This window comes from Equus quagga, chromosome 2 (assembly GCF_021613505.1).
Source record: "Equus quagga isolate Etosha38 chromosome 2, UCLA_HA_Equagga_1.0, whole genome shotgun sequence".
NCBI classification, from domain to species: Eukaryota; Metazoa; Chordata; class Mammalia; order Perissodactyla; family Equidae; genus Equus; species Equus quagga.
The window spans coordinates 26,639,912-26,657,444 of record NC_060268.1 but is presented as its reverse complement, the minus strand read 5'-3'; the positions used below and the strand labels follow the sequence as shown (position 1 = coordinate 26,657,444).

Sequence of the window (17,533 nt, the reverse complement as noted above, 5' to 3'; positions counted from 1 at the left end):
AACTTGCTGACATATTGGATGGGTACATGAACAAAAATAATCAAGTATGTCTCCAGAGATTTTGACCTGAGCAAATAAAAAGATGTAGTTGCCATTAAGTGAGATGAAGAAGACTGTAGATTGAGTAGGCTTCTTGGGAGAATGCCAGAGGGAAGAGAAGATCAGGAGTTGAGTTATAATGTGTAAAGTTTGAGATGTTTCATTGGCTGTTGGAAGTACAAGTCTGGAGTTCATTGGCTGTTGGAAGTACAAGTCTGGAGCTCAGGGGAGAAGTCCCGGATAAAGATACAGATTTGAGAATCATCAGTTTATAAATGGTATCAGACATGAAACCACAGGTATGAGAGTTCTATGAACACTTTAAGATTTTTATTTGGATTTGAATAATATTTGAAAAATTTCTTTTTAAAAGGATATTTATTTTATTTCCTTTTTAATTTAGTTTTTAATTTTTTATTTATTTTTATTTTTTGTAGGCAAAGATTTGCCCTAAGATAAAATCTGTTGCCAAACTCCCTCCTTTTTTCTTCTTTTTCCCCCTAAATCCCCAGTACATAGTTGTTTATAGTTGTAAGTTCTTCTGATTCTTCTATGTGAGCCACTGCCACAGCTTGCCTACTGACAGATGAGTGGTATGGTTCCATGCCTGGGAACTGAACCTGGGCCACTGAAGCAGAGTGCACTGAACTTTAACTGCCAGGCCATCAGGACTTGCTCTAAAAGGATCTTTTAGATGATTTGAGTGACCACAGTGTACCAAGGTATTGTCATGCAATTCCAATGTCCTAATATGGATATAGTTGTGTGATGTCAACTGATGGCTGTGCGGGAGGAAGAGATATTCCTTCATCCTTCTAGGTTCTTCTGGAGGTCTAAGAATTAAATTGACATGAGAAAAAATAAAAGGAGAAAATCAAAGTTTAATAACATTTATACATGGGAGAAACCCAGGAAAACTGAGTAACTCACCAAAATGGCATAAGTCACCCACCCTTTAAATAAAATCTTCAGCTTAAGACGAAGGAAAATGTTAAGGTTAGTGGTTTTGGAGTTCAAAGGGGAGGAAGACAATTCTTATGGAGATGGAAAAGCAAATGTTTGGTAAACAAATAGTTCCCATGTCTTGAAAAAACAATGAGACATCAAGAGGACTTTGGTCAAATAGGCCTGGCTAAGTTCCTCCCTGTCTACAACACCTAGTTCATACTATACTATAGTTATCTATTGTATCAGCTCCTTCCTGAAACAGGACTTCTATTTCAAATTCTTTTAGGCAGTAAGGAGGAAGGCCCAAGTTTCTTCCTGAGTCTTGTTCTTAAAGATAATCAAGCAAAAGAGACACATTTTGGGGTAGCAAAATACATGGCCAAATAATATGAAAGTGCACCATACAGATGAAGATTTTGCAGTAGTAAGATTTGAGAACTGGTAGGAAAGTTGAGGCTGTATATGTTGTATGATAGCATAGGCAGACAAAACTCAAAAGAAATGAAGTGGTTGTAGGTCTAATGCAGTCACATTATAAGTGATTTTATCATATGATCCTTCTTCTATAATAACCACTTGTGATAGTTTATTATCAGAAAGGGAGCATAGTGTGTAAGGAAGACTTTTGCATTTAAATTAACTTGAAGTATTTTCAATATTATATTTTGAAGGTGTGTCACAATGGACCATCTTGATAAGGGCTCCAAAATTAAAAATGAGTTTATTTTCAAAATGGAAAAATACAACAAATTAATAATGACTCAAGTAATTATCTGTTATGCTCAAAATTAAAATTAGTACATTGAATATAAAATGTAAATATAAATTTTGCAATGTAAATACCAAACATTGATTACATCACTTCAAAGTGCAGGGAAAACCACAAGAGGGCACTCCCTTTCCTCAGACGTGATTTATTCACACATTCACATGGTGGTTGGATACTCATTGGCCCTCCTCCGTGCATATCATGTTCTCTCTTCAGTTGGTGAGTTTCTGCAGAGCAAGGACTTTCCAGAAGATCCTACCCAGGATCCAAAATCTGAGACTAGAATATCACCCTCTCAGCTTTAGAGTGTTCTAGGGAACAAAGCCTTTTGTCTTTCCCACAGCTCAACCAGCCAGGCTCTCTGCTTTTGTTCAAAGCTCGTGGTGATCTTCCTCTAACTCAGTGAATAATGTTTCATTTTTAAATTATTTTCCATTTTTAGGTCTGGGTGATGATATCTAGCTACATTTCCTCACTGAGGACTGTCCTTCTGTTTATATATTCCTAAGTAATAAAATCTTAATTATTTTAAGAGGGACCAATGGAGACTCAGTAATTCAGACAGAAGGTCCTGTTACTCTCCCTGAAGGGACTCCTCCGACTCTGAACTCCACTTACCAGACCAGCTATTCAGTTTTTCTTTTCTGGTATGTCCAGTATCACAATAAAGCTCCTCAACTCCTCCTGAACTACTCTTTTCTGAGCCTTACAGAAAAGCAGCAGATAGAGCATCAAGATTTTCGGGCCAAGCATGTAAGAGTGACAGCTCCTACCATCTGCTAGACCCTCAGTGCAAATGTCAGACTCAGCCATGTACTGCTGCACTCTGAGTGAAGGGTATTTCAGGGGTTGCTGGGGACAAACCCAGGGAGATCCTGGCTTTGGGCAGCCCTGGGAGGGGAGCATTATGATTTCTCTTTAGTTAATGTCCTGGACTGGGGGTAACTATAGGAGAAGGAACAAATTCTAGCTCTGATGTCTCTGAATTCAGGAGCCCTGGAATTACTCTGAACTAGGAACAGGGAGAGGAAATCTAGGTGAAAACCTGATTTCCAAATTCCAGAAATGTATCTGTTTTTAGTTAGGATGACATTTCTTTGTGCCAGATTGAAAGACATCCCATGGTAAACTTTTACTGAACTTGTGTTTGCCTCCACTGCAAAGTGAACATGTGGGCTTAGTTTTTCCTGAGATACTTCCATCTCTAAGATTGGAAAACTGCAAAGATCTCATCATTTTTAGAGCAAATATCCTATAGACTAAATGAAATATCAGGAATCCAATCCCATTGATTGCTTTTCTCCCCACCTCATCAGCTTTGTTGAGATAATTGACATATAACATTGGGTAAGTTTAAGCTGTACAACTTATTGATTTGATATACTTGTATGTTGCAATATGATTGCCACCATAGCATTAGCTAAGACCTCTATCATATAATTACTTTTTGTAGTGAGAACATTTAAAACCTATTCTCTTAACAAGTTTCAAGTATATAATACAGTATTGTCGACTATAATACATTATTGTTGATTCTCAGAACTTATTCATCTTTTAACTGGAAGTTTGTATCCTTTGACCAATGTCTCACCATTTTCCTCACCCTCAGCCACTGGCTACCACCATCCTAGTCTGTTTCTATGATTTTGGGTTTTTTAGATTTCATGTATAAATAAGATCATATAGAATTTGTCTTCCTCTGTCTGACTTATTTCACTTAGCATAATACCCTCCATTTCCATCTGTGTTGTAGCAAATTGTATATGTCCTTCTTTCTCATATCTGGAGAATATTCCATTATATATACACACCACATTTTCTTTACACATTCATCCATTGATGGCACATAGGTTGTTTCTACATCCTGGCTATTGTAAATAATGCTGCAATAAACATGGGAATGGAGATATCTCTTTGATATCTTGTTTTCATTTCCTTTGGTTATATACACAGAAGTTGGATTGCTGGATCTTATGGTAGTTCTACTTTTAATCTTTTAGTACCATTGATTTCTTCACATATCTCTTCAATTCTTTTGGAAATTACCCTCTTCAGAAGTCTGTGTTGTAGAAACTCTATCCCCTGCTCCTGGGATCTTGGTCTATTTCTCCAACTTTTCCTTCCTTCCTTTGCAGCTGCTCAAAAGCTCTGTTTGGAAGGGAAGTCTTTCAAGAGAGTTTTCTGTTTGGAGTCTCTTTCCCATGTTATTATTGGCACAGCCAGTGAGGATGAGCCCAGTCAGAAAAGGTCATGAAGAAAGCCTCCACATGGTTCTTCATTTAAATTCCAAATAAGGACACCAATCACATTGGGCATTAGGGGGTATAACATGCGATGCTGTGGGTAAGGGTCTGGATTCTTGATTTTGGGGCTCTGAATCTATTCCTGATGTTTTGGAGTAAGAAGTCGTCCTGTGTGATTTAAGAGGATATTCTTTTCATTACTATTATGCACATCTCTGTATAGTAATCATTTAGATTGCCTGTAAGACTTCATGAAACATTAAACAAAATTAGCCATCATTTTGATATTATTTTTGTTAACTAGTTTTCTGATAGAGATAGCATCAGCTTATTTGACTGATAAATGAAGAATAGGCTGCATGCCTGCATCATATCCAATGCTGATAACTTGGAAGATGTGCCTGTTTTAGTCAAACCAACAAATTTAAACAACTTTTCATTTACCAAGGATTATTTCATTTCACGTTAACCTGAAAGACATTTGAGTTAGTAGCATTTAAAACCATTTTTGTAAGCAGTTACTTTAAGTCAATTGAATAGAGCTCTTTAGAAATTGTACCATCTAGATGTAAAATGCTACGCATTCATGATATACATATATAGGAATACACATAAACAACAGACAGATACAACAAATATTTTCCTTAGATTTCTTGGCAAGAATGATTTCACAGCAGACTGCGTCTGCAAAAACTTCTTTTCCCATTTTTTTCTTTCTTTCAATCTTAGGAACCTGGGATCAGGATATTTCCCTTTTTGTTATGCACTTGCAAATCACAACAGGAAGCCAACCAGAGTTCAGAGCAGAGGCTACTCATTCGGGAACTGGTTGGGCTTTTTATCTTTTTTTCAGAAGATTGATTTCCCACTTTTCTTTTAATTTTGTCTTGCTATAAAATCTGAAAAACTTCTTGGGATAGTGTAATGGGTCAGACATATGCTGCTTGTTAGTGTTACTTCCCAAAAGAAAGTTGTAAACACTCTCTTACAGGCCTTGGTTTCTCCTGCCGGCAGTCTAAAACCTCTGTGGGGGCTCAAAGGGAGGGTGACACCCTTATGTGCACTTCTCCAGATGAGCCTGTAATTAATTAATGTGAATGATGGTGGAGTTCCCTATAAGACCACTACATGTCGCAAGGCATTCAATTCTCCAATGCTCCCGCTAAGGTCCTCAGTCAACTGAGAACACTTCTCGGTTGGGAGGAGCAGTGTCCCTTTTCTTCAAAGCTGAACGTGTTCAGTCTCTCATTTCTCTGCCAAGCAGTTTGTTCGGCATGTCCTGAACCTAACTCTCCATTGTAAAAGTGAGAAGCAGGGTCTAGAATCTCTAACCAAGAATTGGCGAAGTGATCTCTGTCTCCTCCTCCCAGACAAAGTCCAGCCCTATGGCTTTGGCCAAGGTCATCCAAAGAAATATTGATGTATATTGTTTTCTCTTTAGAGACATGATACAGATGAGGTGCCATCTGCATAGTGTCTCCCCGACAGCGAAAGGGTTATTTCCTAGGAAACACAAGAAATAACCCCATAGCAACAAGTTCTTCAGGAAAGAACATAGAAGGGAGGAAGAAGGAACAGAGTTCTACATATAAACAAAGAATGGGAGGAAATTTGCATTTATCATAGTTTCATTTGGTGGAAACGATGTAGCAAACATGGACAGATGCTCTCAGAAAAAGTGGAAACAAACACACAATTGAAGAAATGGCTCATGTCCAAATCCTATACGTGCTCCCTCCTCTCTTTTCTCCTCTCCAAAATTTCTTGATTAGTTGGCTTCTTCAAGCCAACCCTTAATTAAGACAGATAGGCAGTGCCTAGAGAGTGTGAAGAGGGAAAACACTCAAGCTCAAATTCTTCATGAGAGTTTAGTTAAAGGATGGTGCTTGGGGGGAAATCACGTAGCTTCCTCAACTCCTTTCAAGGCCTTTTTCTCCTCAAGGAAAATAGTTGAGGAGTGGAATAGAAGGGTGCGTAGAGGAAGAGGACTGAGGAGAAAGAAGAGGAATCTCTGGATTGCATTGCAGATATTCCTGGGATCTCTACAAATATTGGGGTAACTTCTCTTGTATATTGTAGGCATTTAATTAATATTCATTTGAACCCATAAAAAAACTCAATTTATGAGAAGAAGCGTCCTTGTTAAGACAGAAGAGCGATAGAGATATTCAGTGTGTCTCAATATCTGAGGGCTGCAGTGGAAGGCAACTATGAAAGCTAAGAAAACATAATTATCAGTTAAGGGTCCATTTAAAGTGATCCTTTCTTTTTCCTGTTCTCTTCTTGAGTGTTTTTTTCTAACATTTCCTTTTATCACTGGCCCTGTCTGTGAGTTTTATGAATGTGCTGAAGCAATAACCTCTCTCTAACTTTATTTTCTATCATTTTTATTAGTTCTTTTTTCTTGATTTAAAGGCTAAAAGATTTTCTTTTAAGGAAAAATAACACATTTACTGGCAAACACAAAGTGTGATGAAAGAAAACAAAAAGATATAAGATAAAAAAATAAATAAGTCCCAGATTTTCTGTTGAACACAGTTGATTGGATATTTTTGTTTATTTATCTTTGTGCCCTCCTGAAACTCTACTAAAATGCTAACAAAAAGTTTCAAAATCTATATAAACACACAAACACAAAGTGACCAGAAAAGATTGTGACAGCACAAGAGACATCAAAATTATGTTAAAATGGTGGAAAGCAAATAAAGAAAAGATAACTGGTTTAGCAGAGAGAGAAAACCTGTGTGTGCAGTGGGGAAGGCCAAGAGGAAGCATTCCTATTTATGCTGCAGCATTCTAGATGTGCTGAAGAATTGGAAACACCAGTTATGCTGAGGAAAATGATACCAGGCATAGAGGATGGATGGGAAAGAAACAGAAGGATTGACTGAAAGACAAAACTGAATAGGGAGAAATGAGAATGTAGTATAACCTTCCTATATCCTTTTTCACCCTGTGTACAGGCTACAAACTACCATCAAATCTAGAAAAATACTGAAGATTGTTTTTATGGTTATTTTGAACTGGATAACTTCTGGATTAGGGGATACTAGAGACATCTGAGCGTGGAGTTAGGCGTCATAGAGACAACAGGGGGGTTAAGTGCAATTCTGTATTTCTAATGGTAAATCTCTCACCTCCTATGTTCAGCTCAGTTTTCAGTTCTAGTTTTCCAAATCATTTTTCATCAGAATACTCTCTTTTAACGTATATTGATGCTGATAAGAAATTCACTGTTGATGTGATTTTTTTTTTTGTTTCCCCTTTGGTGATCTTTTCTACTTTTCTCTCTGTACACTTCTAGGATTTTTTCATTATTTTCAGTGTTCCAAAGTTTTTCTAGGATGTATTTAAGTGTAAACCTTTATATTCAGCAATATCTACACTTTGTGGGTTATTTTAATCCAAAGAAACAATGCCCTTTAGTTGCAAGGAAATTTGTTTTATCACTTTTTTGATAATTTTTCCTGGTTCTCTTTTTCTAGGACATATATTATTTGCTTATGTTACCTCCAAGATTGATTTTCTATACGATATTATGTTTTATTCTTTGATTTTTTTTGTTTTTCTTCTGCTCCATGAGAAATTTTCTTAATTTTGCTTTTCAGACCATCAAATGATTTTGAAAAAGTATTGGCATCAATATTTTTAGTCTGTAAGAGCTCTTCATCATTGTTTAATCTTTGCTGTTGAGTTTTTCAGGATATATTAACTAGACATTTTGAGCATCCTCTTTCATTCATGGAAATTTCTCTGGGGTTTTTTGTCAGGTTTTTAATTTTTTGTGTTAACGGTTATCATTTGTATTGCTCGCTGTATATTTATGACTAATCCTCCTTGTTATCTCTTAATATTATAAAAATGAGGGACTGTGTAGCTACTAAGTGTTTTCTGTAATTGTTCAAGTAGTTCTTTTTTTAATATATTGCTTTTCAGGTGTGATTAAGTTAAGGACCTTTAGATAAAAAGATTACCCTGGATTATTCTGATAGACTAAGTTTAATCATATGGGTAATTAAAATTGGAGAAACTTTTCTTGCTGTGCTCAGCCAGAGAAAATGTGACCACGGAAGAATGGTCAAAGAGACGAAGCACTGCTGGCTTTGAAGATGGAGGAAGGAGCCATGAGCCAAGGAACGTGGGTGGCCTCTAGAGGCTGGAAGGGAAGAGGCAAGAAACTGAATTGCTGCTAGAGCCTTCAGAAAAGAATGCAGACCTGACAACACCTTAATTTTCACCCAGTGAGACCCATGTTGGACTCCTAACCCACTGAACAGTAAGATAAGTTTGTAATGATTTGTTACAGTAGCCATAGGAAACTAATACAGTAGTCAAACTATGTCTATTTGCAGCCTTTTATTGAGAGTATGAACAATACTTTGATGCTGCTTTTCAACCTCCTTACTCTTGTAGCAGTGGAGAGAAATTTTCCCTCTTCCCTTCTAGGTTCTGTGTCTGGCTTAAAATTAAATTGACATAAAACAGATTAATAGAAGAAAAACAAATTTAATTATGTACATATGGGAGCCCCATAAAAATATGAGACTCGAGTAAATTGGGCAAGCAATTGAAGCTTATATGGCATCCTAAGCTAATGAATGGGATAGGGGCCAGGGGCTTCAAAGGGAAGGAGAGTAACTCACAGCATGATAAAAAAAAGAGCACACACTTCGTAATCAGATGTTTGCCCTGCCATACAGGTAGGTCACTCAGATAACAATGCTATCTCTGGTAATATCTTTTTTTCTGGTACAGGCCCTCTATCTAATTTCTTCTAGATAGTTATGGGAGAGGTAAAAGGGTCTTCCTGAGCCTGCTGGTCCTTGATTGCCTTCAATTTAAAATAATCCACATGCCAAAGTGACCCATTTCCAAGTGGCATATTCTGCTTGCCTTCACTCTCCAGTCCTCCCACCTCCTCCCCGGCCCCCAGGCCAGATTGAAGGGTTACTCACTGTGATTTACGTTACAGTCCTCTCATAGCTTGTTATTTTTTCTACTGGGGCTTTTACCTCTCTAGTTTAATCACCTTTTACATTTCTATTCTTTGATTTTTATTTATTAATTTTTTTTCTGAGGAAGATTCACCCTGAGCTGACGTCTGTGCTAATCTTCTTCTATTATGTATGTGGGTCACCACATCAGCATGGCTAATGAGTGGTAGGTGTCTGTGCCTAGGATCCAAATCTGAGAACCCAGGCCACCTAAGCAGAGTGCACCAAACTTAACCATTAGGGCACAGGGCCAGCCCTTGTATTCTTTTATCAGTTGTGATTTTGGAGAGATAGGCAGTGAGCTGGTATGGTACTCTAGAGCTGGAATCAGAAACATTATTCCTGGGTGTTTAAAGTCTCAAACTGACAACTTCTCATGTGTGAGAGACAACGTGTGGGCAAAAACTATCAAGAAAATGAGGATCTTGAGGACAGATTTGATCTCATGCTGCTAGAAACAATCATAGCCCTGGGAAAGAGGCTTTCTGACTTTAGCAAAAGGGCCCTATTGGCCTGAGGGAAAACAATTTGTTTCTCTATTTTTCACCAAGGGGAGAAAAATATGCCACTGTCAAATGTGCCTCTTTAACATATAGATTTTCAGTTGGTTATTTTTAAGAAACAGTAGACACAGGAGAAGCTCTGAAAGCCATGTGGAAATTACCCTTTTGCAAGTGACATTTACATTTATAAGGGAAATCGCCATTCATAAGGGTGTCTTCCTCTCTGTACCAGTAAGAGAAAGATGACTCTAAAGCTCTAGAAACTCTTATCAATGGAGAAGACTACCACTTGAATCTGCATGACAAAGTTACCCTTGTTTACTATGCTCTGCCTTTTGACCTCCCATAACTACCCGCTCCCCAAATCTATTGTGTTTAGCTGGAGATGGGATTTAGGGCAATGGCTTGGGCCAATTCAGGGAATTACTCAATTTTACTGGTTATCTCCCATGTATCCAGGAGGTATATGTGTTATTAAACTTCTGTTTGTTTTTTTCTTGTTAATCTGTCTTTTATTACAGGGTTAGAGGGGATGGGTTTCAGCCAAGAACCTAGAAGGATAGAGGGAAAATCACTTTTCCTTCCCCACACTCATTTTCCCAGAAATTGATCTCCACCTGTGCTGGTGACTCTTTTAGCCCCAGGGGTCTACAAGCTGAAGTGGGCAGGGAGAAATAGCTTTTTCTTTCAGAATTATATCACGCTATCTGGCCACAATCAATACCACTCATTTTATAAGACCTGACTTTCATCTGTGTAAAATGGTTGGTTGCCTGTCTATGTTAGATTTCATTATCAAATTGCTCCCATATCTTCTATTCATCTTAGAAATTTCTCTTAGCTCTTGGCTGCTGGTGGCACTCCTAGGATTCCAGGGTTAATACAGATATATTTTGCTCAGTCTTTAATTCCTTCAAAAGTTATTTATGTGTTTATTTCACAATCCCTTCATCTGTCTACTCAGTTCCATCTGTAGCTTTGCAAGTCTATCAATATTCTCTTGAAGATGTGGTACCCAGAATTGGGTGTAATATTCCAGTCATGTTCTAAGAAGATGACAATGAGATTCTACTTTTTATCTGAATGTTATTATTATTATTGATCTAAAGCCATTGAATCTTCACAATTCTGCCTGAAGTAGGCAAAGATGACCTTTTCTTTTTTTTCATAGATGAGGCTCTGTTCCAAGCTGTTATTTTGTTTCTCTTGTCTTATTTTTAATTTCACTAGCCAAAGCAATTATCTCTGCATCCTACCATGTCCTCCTGATACTGAACCTCTTAATCTCAAATTTGTGTGCCCGATGCACAGCGAGCCAAACACTGAGACATCAGTGCTTGGAGATGGAAAAAGATTTATTCTAATTGGCTAAAAGGAGTGGTGGGAGCCTGGCTTTGCACAAGAACAGAAAGGAGGGGGATTTCATAGAGCTAAGGGGCTTGGCAGAAGGATCTTCAGGGAAACAGAGGGGTCACTCCTGATATGCCCCTGGGCAATCTGACTTCTGGGCTTCAAAGGCTGCTGAGGGCCTAAGATTTTGTGATAGTAACCTTAACCTTTCTGATGACATTCTCTTTCTTCTACAAAACAAGCTCACAAATCTTGGAGACCCCTGAGACACCCCTCAAGTTAAACAGGGAAACAGCAAATTGGTTTCACATCTACAGTAACCCACAGGTACATGGCTTCACTCCTCTCAGTTTGACGCTTACTGCCAGCAAGACCATCCAAAACTCAGCCTAAGGAGGTTGATCTGGTTACCTCTGCATAAAGAATGGTTCCTCTGCATTTACATAAAGGCTCTAACGGACTCCAATGTCTGATAGACTTACTGTGTAATCAGTTTCTCAGTAAAGTAAATTACTTCTTTATTTTACAGGCCTCATTCTTCACTGAGGCAAGGATTAATATTACCTACTATGGAGGGTGATATATCATATGTTAGGGAAAAATGAAACAGGTTCAGCAGAAGTTTTTGATAACATTTCTAAATAGAAGGAAAGCACAGATTAGCTTCCTGTGGGAAGTCAGGATCCCCTGTCCTGTGTCTGGCCTCCAGAGGGCGATGTTGCACAAGATAGAGGTCCCTGTTTTTGTCATGATCAGAATGTTCCCCTCAGCCTTTCCTGCAGCGAGCCAATTGAAGTACCCTCCCTGAATTCTTTGAGGTCAGAGATAAGTGAGACAAACAGAGGTCAGAAAGCACCCAAGATCATGTCAGCAGTTTTAGATTTTTACCTAAACAAGGGACTTGTCTAGCCCATCCTTACTCACAGCTCCTATTTCCAAGATCTGGGTTCCAGAGCCACTTTCCTGCTTGCTCAGGGGACATCTTCCAGAAAGAAGCCTGCAGCATTCCCACTGCTCAACCATGATCATGGCGCTCATCCCAGTACTGGGGATGCTTTTTGCGCTGAGTGAGTAATATTCTATTGTGGTCCCTGGTTCTACAGAAGTAAGTGTTTTCGTATTCAAATTTTAGTAGAAATACTTTTCATAGCCAAGTCTACACTGCTTTTACTGATATGTTGTTAATTTTTCAGGAGATGCCAGAGCTCAGTCAGTGACACAGTCTGACAGCCATGTCTTGGTCTGTGAAGGATCTTCATCATTCCCTTTGATATGCCCAATCACACTCTTGGGGAGGAACCCAAACTACATTTTCCACAATCCCATTCTTTTATCATGTAGTTTAAATTCTGTAATTGAGAAGCGTTTGTGTGATATAAGGAAAGTGGAAGAGAAGAAGAAGCCATTATTCTTCAGCAGGGGCTGTGGGCAGACAGCTGAGATGACCAGCAGTGGCTTTGTTTGGCTTTCAAGTTTCTTCCTAAGAATCATTCACTTTGCTATTGCACGCAGCTGGATTCATTACACTTGAGAATTTCTTGTAATCAGTCCCTCTCAATTTTGCTTTATTAGCTCTTCCAATGGCTGTATGTCTAATTCCTTTTATTAAATTTCTTTCTACTTAAAACATTAGACTTGTTTCTGTTTTGACTGATTTTTGACTAATACATCTGGGTAAATCTAAATCCCTTAAGCAGAGCTTCTGAGCTCTTGAAGTCAGGATATCTGAATAAAATCTATTATTAGTGGTAATTAGGTTAAGCAATTTTTGTTATTGATAACACAGTTCTAACAGATTCCACTCAAACCTGCTGTTAACAATTCCTCAATGACATTCATCTACTTATTATCTCATGGTGTGGACAACAGATTACCGCAGAAGAATGGAGGGCTGCTACAATGCAAAGGACAAGATTGACTTGAAAGAGTAAGGAAATCATGGAAAGTGAGGCTGTTCACTCTGCTCATTTCCACTTTGACTTCAGGTAGAGTAGATTAGAGGTCTGGACCCAAAGAACCAGGAACAAGGAGTGAGATACTGCTTGCTCCAGGTATTGACACATGTTAGTAGAAGGGAAAAGGAAGAGAGAGAAGTGATCATGAACCTAAATAATATCCAGACATAAATTTTCTACCCAAGTCTGGAGCTTTTTACTACTTACACCTTGACTCAGGACCGCGTAGCTGCCTTCTCTGAATTCATGGAGAGTGAGTGTTCCAGGAAGTACACTGAAAAAGGCTTCCATGTTCAAAGACAAATGTTAGTAGGGCTTGACAGCAAAAAAGGCGTCCTTTCCCCTGTTTGTCCTGTGAACATGCAGAGTTTTTTGTTATAAGTTGAATGGGCAAGAATAAGGACAGTGAGCATTATTTGTTCTTGCTACTGTGATTTCAGTACTACCATGAGAAGAGGATGGCTTTAAAGTTTTGTAAGGTTTGGAGGAATTTTCCGTGTTGACCCAAGAAGTACTTCATGGAGACCTTGACTGTCCTCTGAGTTCAGGGTTCTCGAAGGTTATTTTGTAAGTTTGTATAACACTGGATACATCAGAAACTATCTGAGATGTTTAACTTCCCAGACCTACATTCTAGAGATTGTGATTTTGTAAGTAGGTGAAGAACTCTCTCAATCTGTATTTTTACATTGATTCTCAACTAATTCTTATAAACAAGGAAATTTCACCCTTGCCATAAAATGCTTCTGTACATCAGCAGATGTGTCTGTAATCCTCGAAGCTGAGATTGAGCCCATTCTTTAGTCTTTTGAAGCAAATCCATATATCTGAATATCTTATCCTATGGTAACAAAAATTTAGTGGAACAGTATTGTTCAATAATGTTGATACGTGGACATACTCAGAAAGCATACTTGAGGCAAAGTTTCCCCTAATATTTTAGTATCAGAACATTTTACCTGATACACAGGCCAATTACATTATGTGAGAATTATTGAAATCTTAAGGGAGAAGAAAGTGATGCCGGATAATTTTACAGGGATTCAATAACTTTACTGTATTTCTTCAATGCTGAGGTATATATTTTTCACTTCTTAATTAATATATATGTAATATATAATTCTTTTTTTCTTTGTAAAGTTTTTATTAAATTGTATTTCTTACAATTGAATTCTTAGATATGAAGCAGTATGGCATCTCAAGTAGCAGCAATTTCTCAACCAAAGACCAATTATTTATTCACTTATTTATGCACTGAACACATATTTGCTGGCCACCTGCTGAATGTCCAGGATTGTTCCAGGTGTGGGAACAGAGTGATGAAAAGAGGTCTAAGTCTCTACCCTCCAAAATCATCTAGTAATGAGTCGACATGTTATTGAAATTCCTCGATTTTATCCTAAAACTTGATTATATAATATTTCAGTGGATCTCAAGGAGGCCAAAAATGGCTAAAAAAGAAAAAATAAAATTGAGTTCTCAGAAATGTCATGGTATGGAGCTTCCATATCAGGCAGTATGCTGGGGAAAAAATAGGCTAATGAAAAACACCAACCATTCTTTAGATTTACAAAAGACCATCTTGACAGCTAACAGGTGTCATAACAATAGAGCCAGAGGTGAAGATATAGGACTGACTTCAAGAGGAGAACAGGATAACATTCCTCCACATTGAGTATCTTGTCCACAAGGGGGTGCATCTTTCTAACACATACATGTATATTTCCTGCTTGAATTATGAGTTCATATTCCTCCTTTCACTGTTATCTTAACTGTTCTTCCCACTAAACAGTTAAGACTCAAGGACACCAGAGACTCTAAGAATGAACTTTTCTCCAGGGTCAGTGATTGTGATATTCTTAATGTTTGGTAAGTAAATTGACACATAAAACTTTAAGTCTCTCATTCCATTATGTTGGTGTAATCCTTAACCAGAGATTTTTTTCTTAAAGGGACATTCCAGATCATGCCAAGGTAAGCAGAACCATTACTGTTATTATTGCTTTTTTCAGGAAGAAGCAATGGAGACTCAGTGACCCAAACAAAAGGTCAGGTAACCCTCTCAGAAGGGGCTTCGCTGACTGTGAACTGCTCCTATGAAACCACACAGTACCCTGCACTTTTATGGTATGTCCAATATCCCAGAAAAGGTCCACAGCTCCTCCTGAGAGCCTCAAAGGCCAACGATAAGGATCGCAACAAGGGTTTTGAAGCCACATACAATACAGAGACCACCTCCTTCCACTTGGAGAAAGCCTCAGTCCAAGAGTCAGACTCGGCCATGTACTACTGTGCTCTGAGTGACACAGTGACAGGAACCGCAGAAAGAGCTGAACATAAACTCTGAGCGTTAACAAAGGGTCTGTGTGCTGAGTGTCTCACCTTATGTTCCACTCTGGTTTAGGAATCAGGAGCTAGTCTTCTGTTGTTGTCACCCACCATCCACCCCAGGTATTGTTGTTGGTATGAAAGTCATCCAAATCAATTCTAAGAACTCAGCAGAAGAAAAAGAAGTAAAAATGCCTCATACATGGTGCCTTAATGGTGTGAGTGAAAACAGAGTACGTCACCATAGTTCCTGGATCACAGCTGAAATTTGTGATTTTAAAAATAAAAAACCTCACTGTGAATGAAATGGTCTGTGTGTTCATCTTTGCATAAAATTCTAGCCCCCTGACCTTGTTCCAGATCATCCAGGGAAATGTTGTGTTTAGAGACACACCTGTAACACATGAGGTTGCACATGGTTAACATCTCCCTGACAAGCTGGAGGAAGAAGAGATGCTTCAGCCCAAGACACAACAGATTCCTAAGGGAAGAAAGAAATATAAGAAAGGAAGGAGGAGAGAATCCTACATATGACCTCACATATGGAAAGAGAAGATGGAACATTTCTTACAGTTTCTTTTTGGGAACATTACATGGCAGATGGACTGGTACTCTCCATGCACATTAAGACAAGATTTTTTAAATTCTCCAAAATTAGAGTAGTGCCTGCATCATAATAAAATCTTTTCAAACATTTGTTAACTAATAAATGAGTAGGAAAACCCCTTACTACTACCACAACAAGCTACCAATTTTTTCATTGAACAAATTTATTCAAGGGGTAATTCTTTGTGCTTTTCTCTAGCCAATATATTTATATATACCTCATTTTACATACACTATGTAATATATTATTATGTAATCTTTGTTTGTCAGTAGGTTAATTATGATATGATTAGGTGTATTTTTTTTTTTTAATTTTATCCTGTGTGGGGTTTGCTGAGATTCTTGAATTTGTAAATGTATGTCTTTCCTCAAATTTGGCAAGTTTGGCTATCCTTTCTTCAAGTATGTTTTCTGCTCCAATCTCTCTCTCCTCTCCTTCTTGTACTCCAATTACATGTATTTTAGACTTTCAGATATTGTCCTACAGGTCTCCAGAGCTCTGTTATTTTTTTGTTGAGACAGTTTCTTTATGTAAGTTTAGTTACACCAACTCTACTCTAAATTTTTCTAACATTTTAAGATAAATTTTATTGATCAAAATTCACTTTAGTTGTACTAACTGGGGTATGGTTGTTATTTGATTTTTCTAGGAGTTGACATGAATGAAACATATCCAACAATTCTTTACCTTTGTTGCACTAGAAATGGGTTTATAGAGCTGAATTATAGCATTAGGGTGGTTATTGCTTCAAGCAAAGCCAATACCTTAGCAAGTTATTTTGTTAGTAAGAAAATAAAATAGAGCAAATCAGAAATGTGTAACATTCTAATATTAGTAGGAAAATGCCAATGAAAGGAATAAAAACAAAGAATGCAAAAGAGAGTATGACAATCAGCGGTTCCAAACATCTAGGAGAATTCTCTTCTAATGGTCTTGGATGGAGCTGTCTACTTTATGCTGTTATATGTTTGTTTCAAGGCTACGGGCCAGCACTCATCTTCTGTGGACTCTCTGCTTCTGACCATTCTCTGGAGAACCAACTTCAGTTTAAGATCTCTAATGTAAGTAACTATTCAAATCTTGTCACTTAAGGATGCATGATGTCCTTTATCTGCTTAACTGCTAATAAATAGTACCCAATAAGGTCATTTTCACAAGCTCATTGGGAGTCTTTCTCTGGGATTTTTTCAGAGTATCAAATCACCCAGGTTAAGTTCATGCAAAGGCTGATTAAATGAAGGGCTAGGAAATCAAACTGTTTGATGAAAAGACTGAGTATCATGGGTTTATTTATCTAGTTCAGTTCATGAAAGATTGGACTATGTATGGTTTGGTACATTCTGAGTTACATGGGCCTATCAGTGATGAGTTAATAGTGAGAAAACACATGATTTTGTGAGAGGAAGAATGCAGGGCCATGAGCACTAAGGCTAATAATACATCAGGCCGTAGGAATTCAAGGGTGTCCGCTATAGTAACTTATTTCAGTTTTAATATTCCATTTGTTCTTTCCACTTTTTCAGAGGATAGAGGGGTGATAAGAACAGTGAAGTTTCTGAGTGAGGGCAGAACTTTACATAACTGTCCCAGAGAAATTTGCTCCCTATGTAGAGATGAATTGAAATGGCAGAGGTAGTAAACACAAAATCAAGCTGATTTTGAACTCTTGTGAGTGCTGTGGTTTTCTAACCATAGGAAAGAGCTTCAACCCATGTAGAAAATAAAATACTATTACCAATATATGATCCTTGGAGGGAATGCAATTATGTAACATTCTTTCGGAGATATTCAAATATT

The 17,533-nt window shown here is 37.8% G+C and overlaps 1 gene segment (V, D, J or C); it reads left to right on the top strand.

Moving 5' to 3' along the window:
- Positions 1 to 14,621: 14,621 nt before the first annotated feature.
- LOC124235021 (T cell receptor alpha variable 9-1-like) lies at positions 14,622 to 15,148 on the top strand. The segment is given in 2 exon segments: positions 14,622 to 14,670; positions 14,814 to 15,148. Coding segments are annotated over 2 exon segments (381 nt in total).
- Positions 15,149 to 17,533: the final 2,385 nt, after the last annotated feature.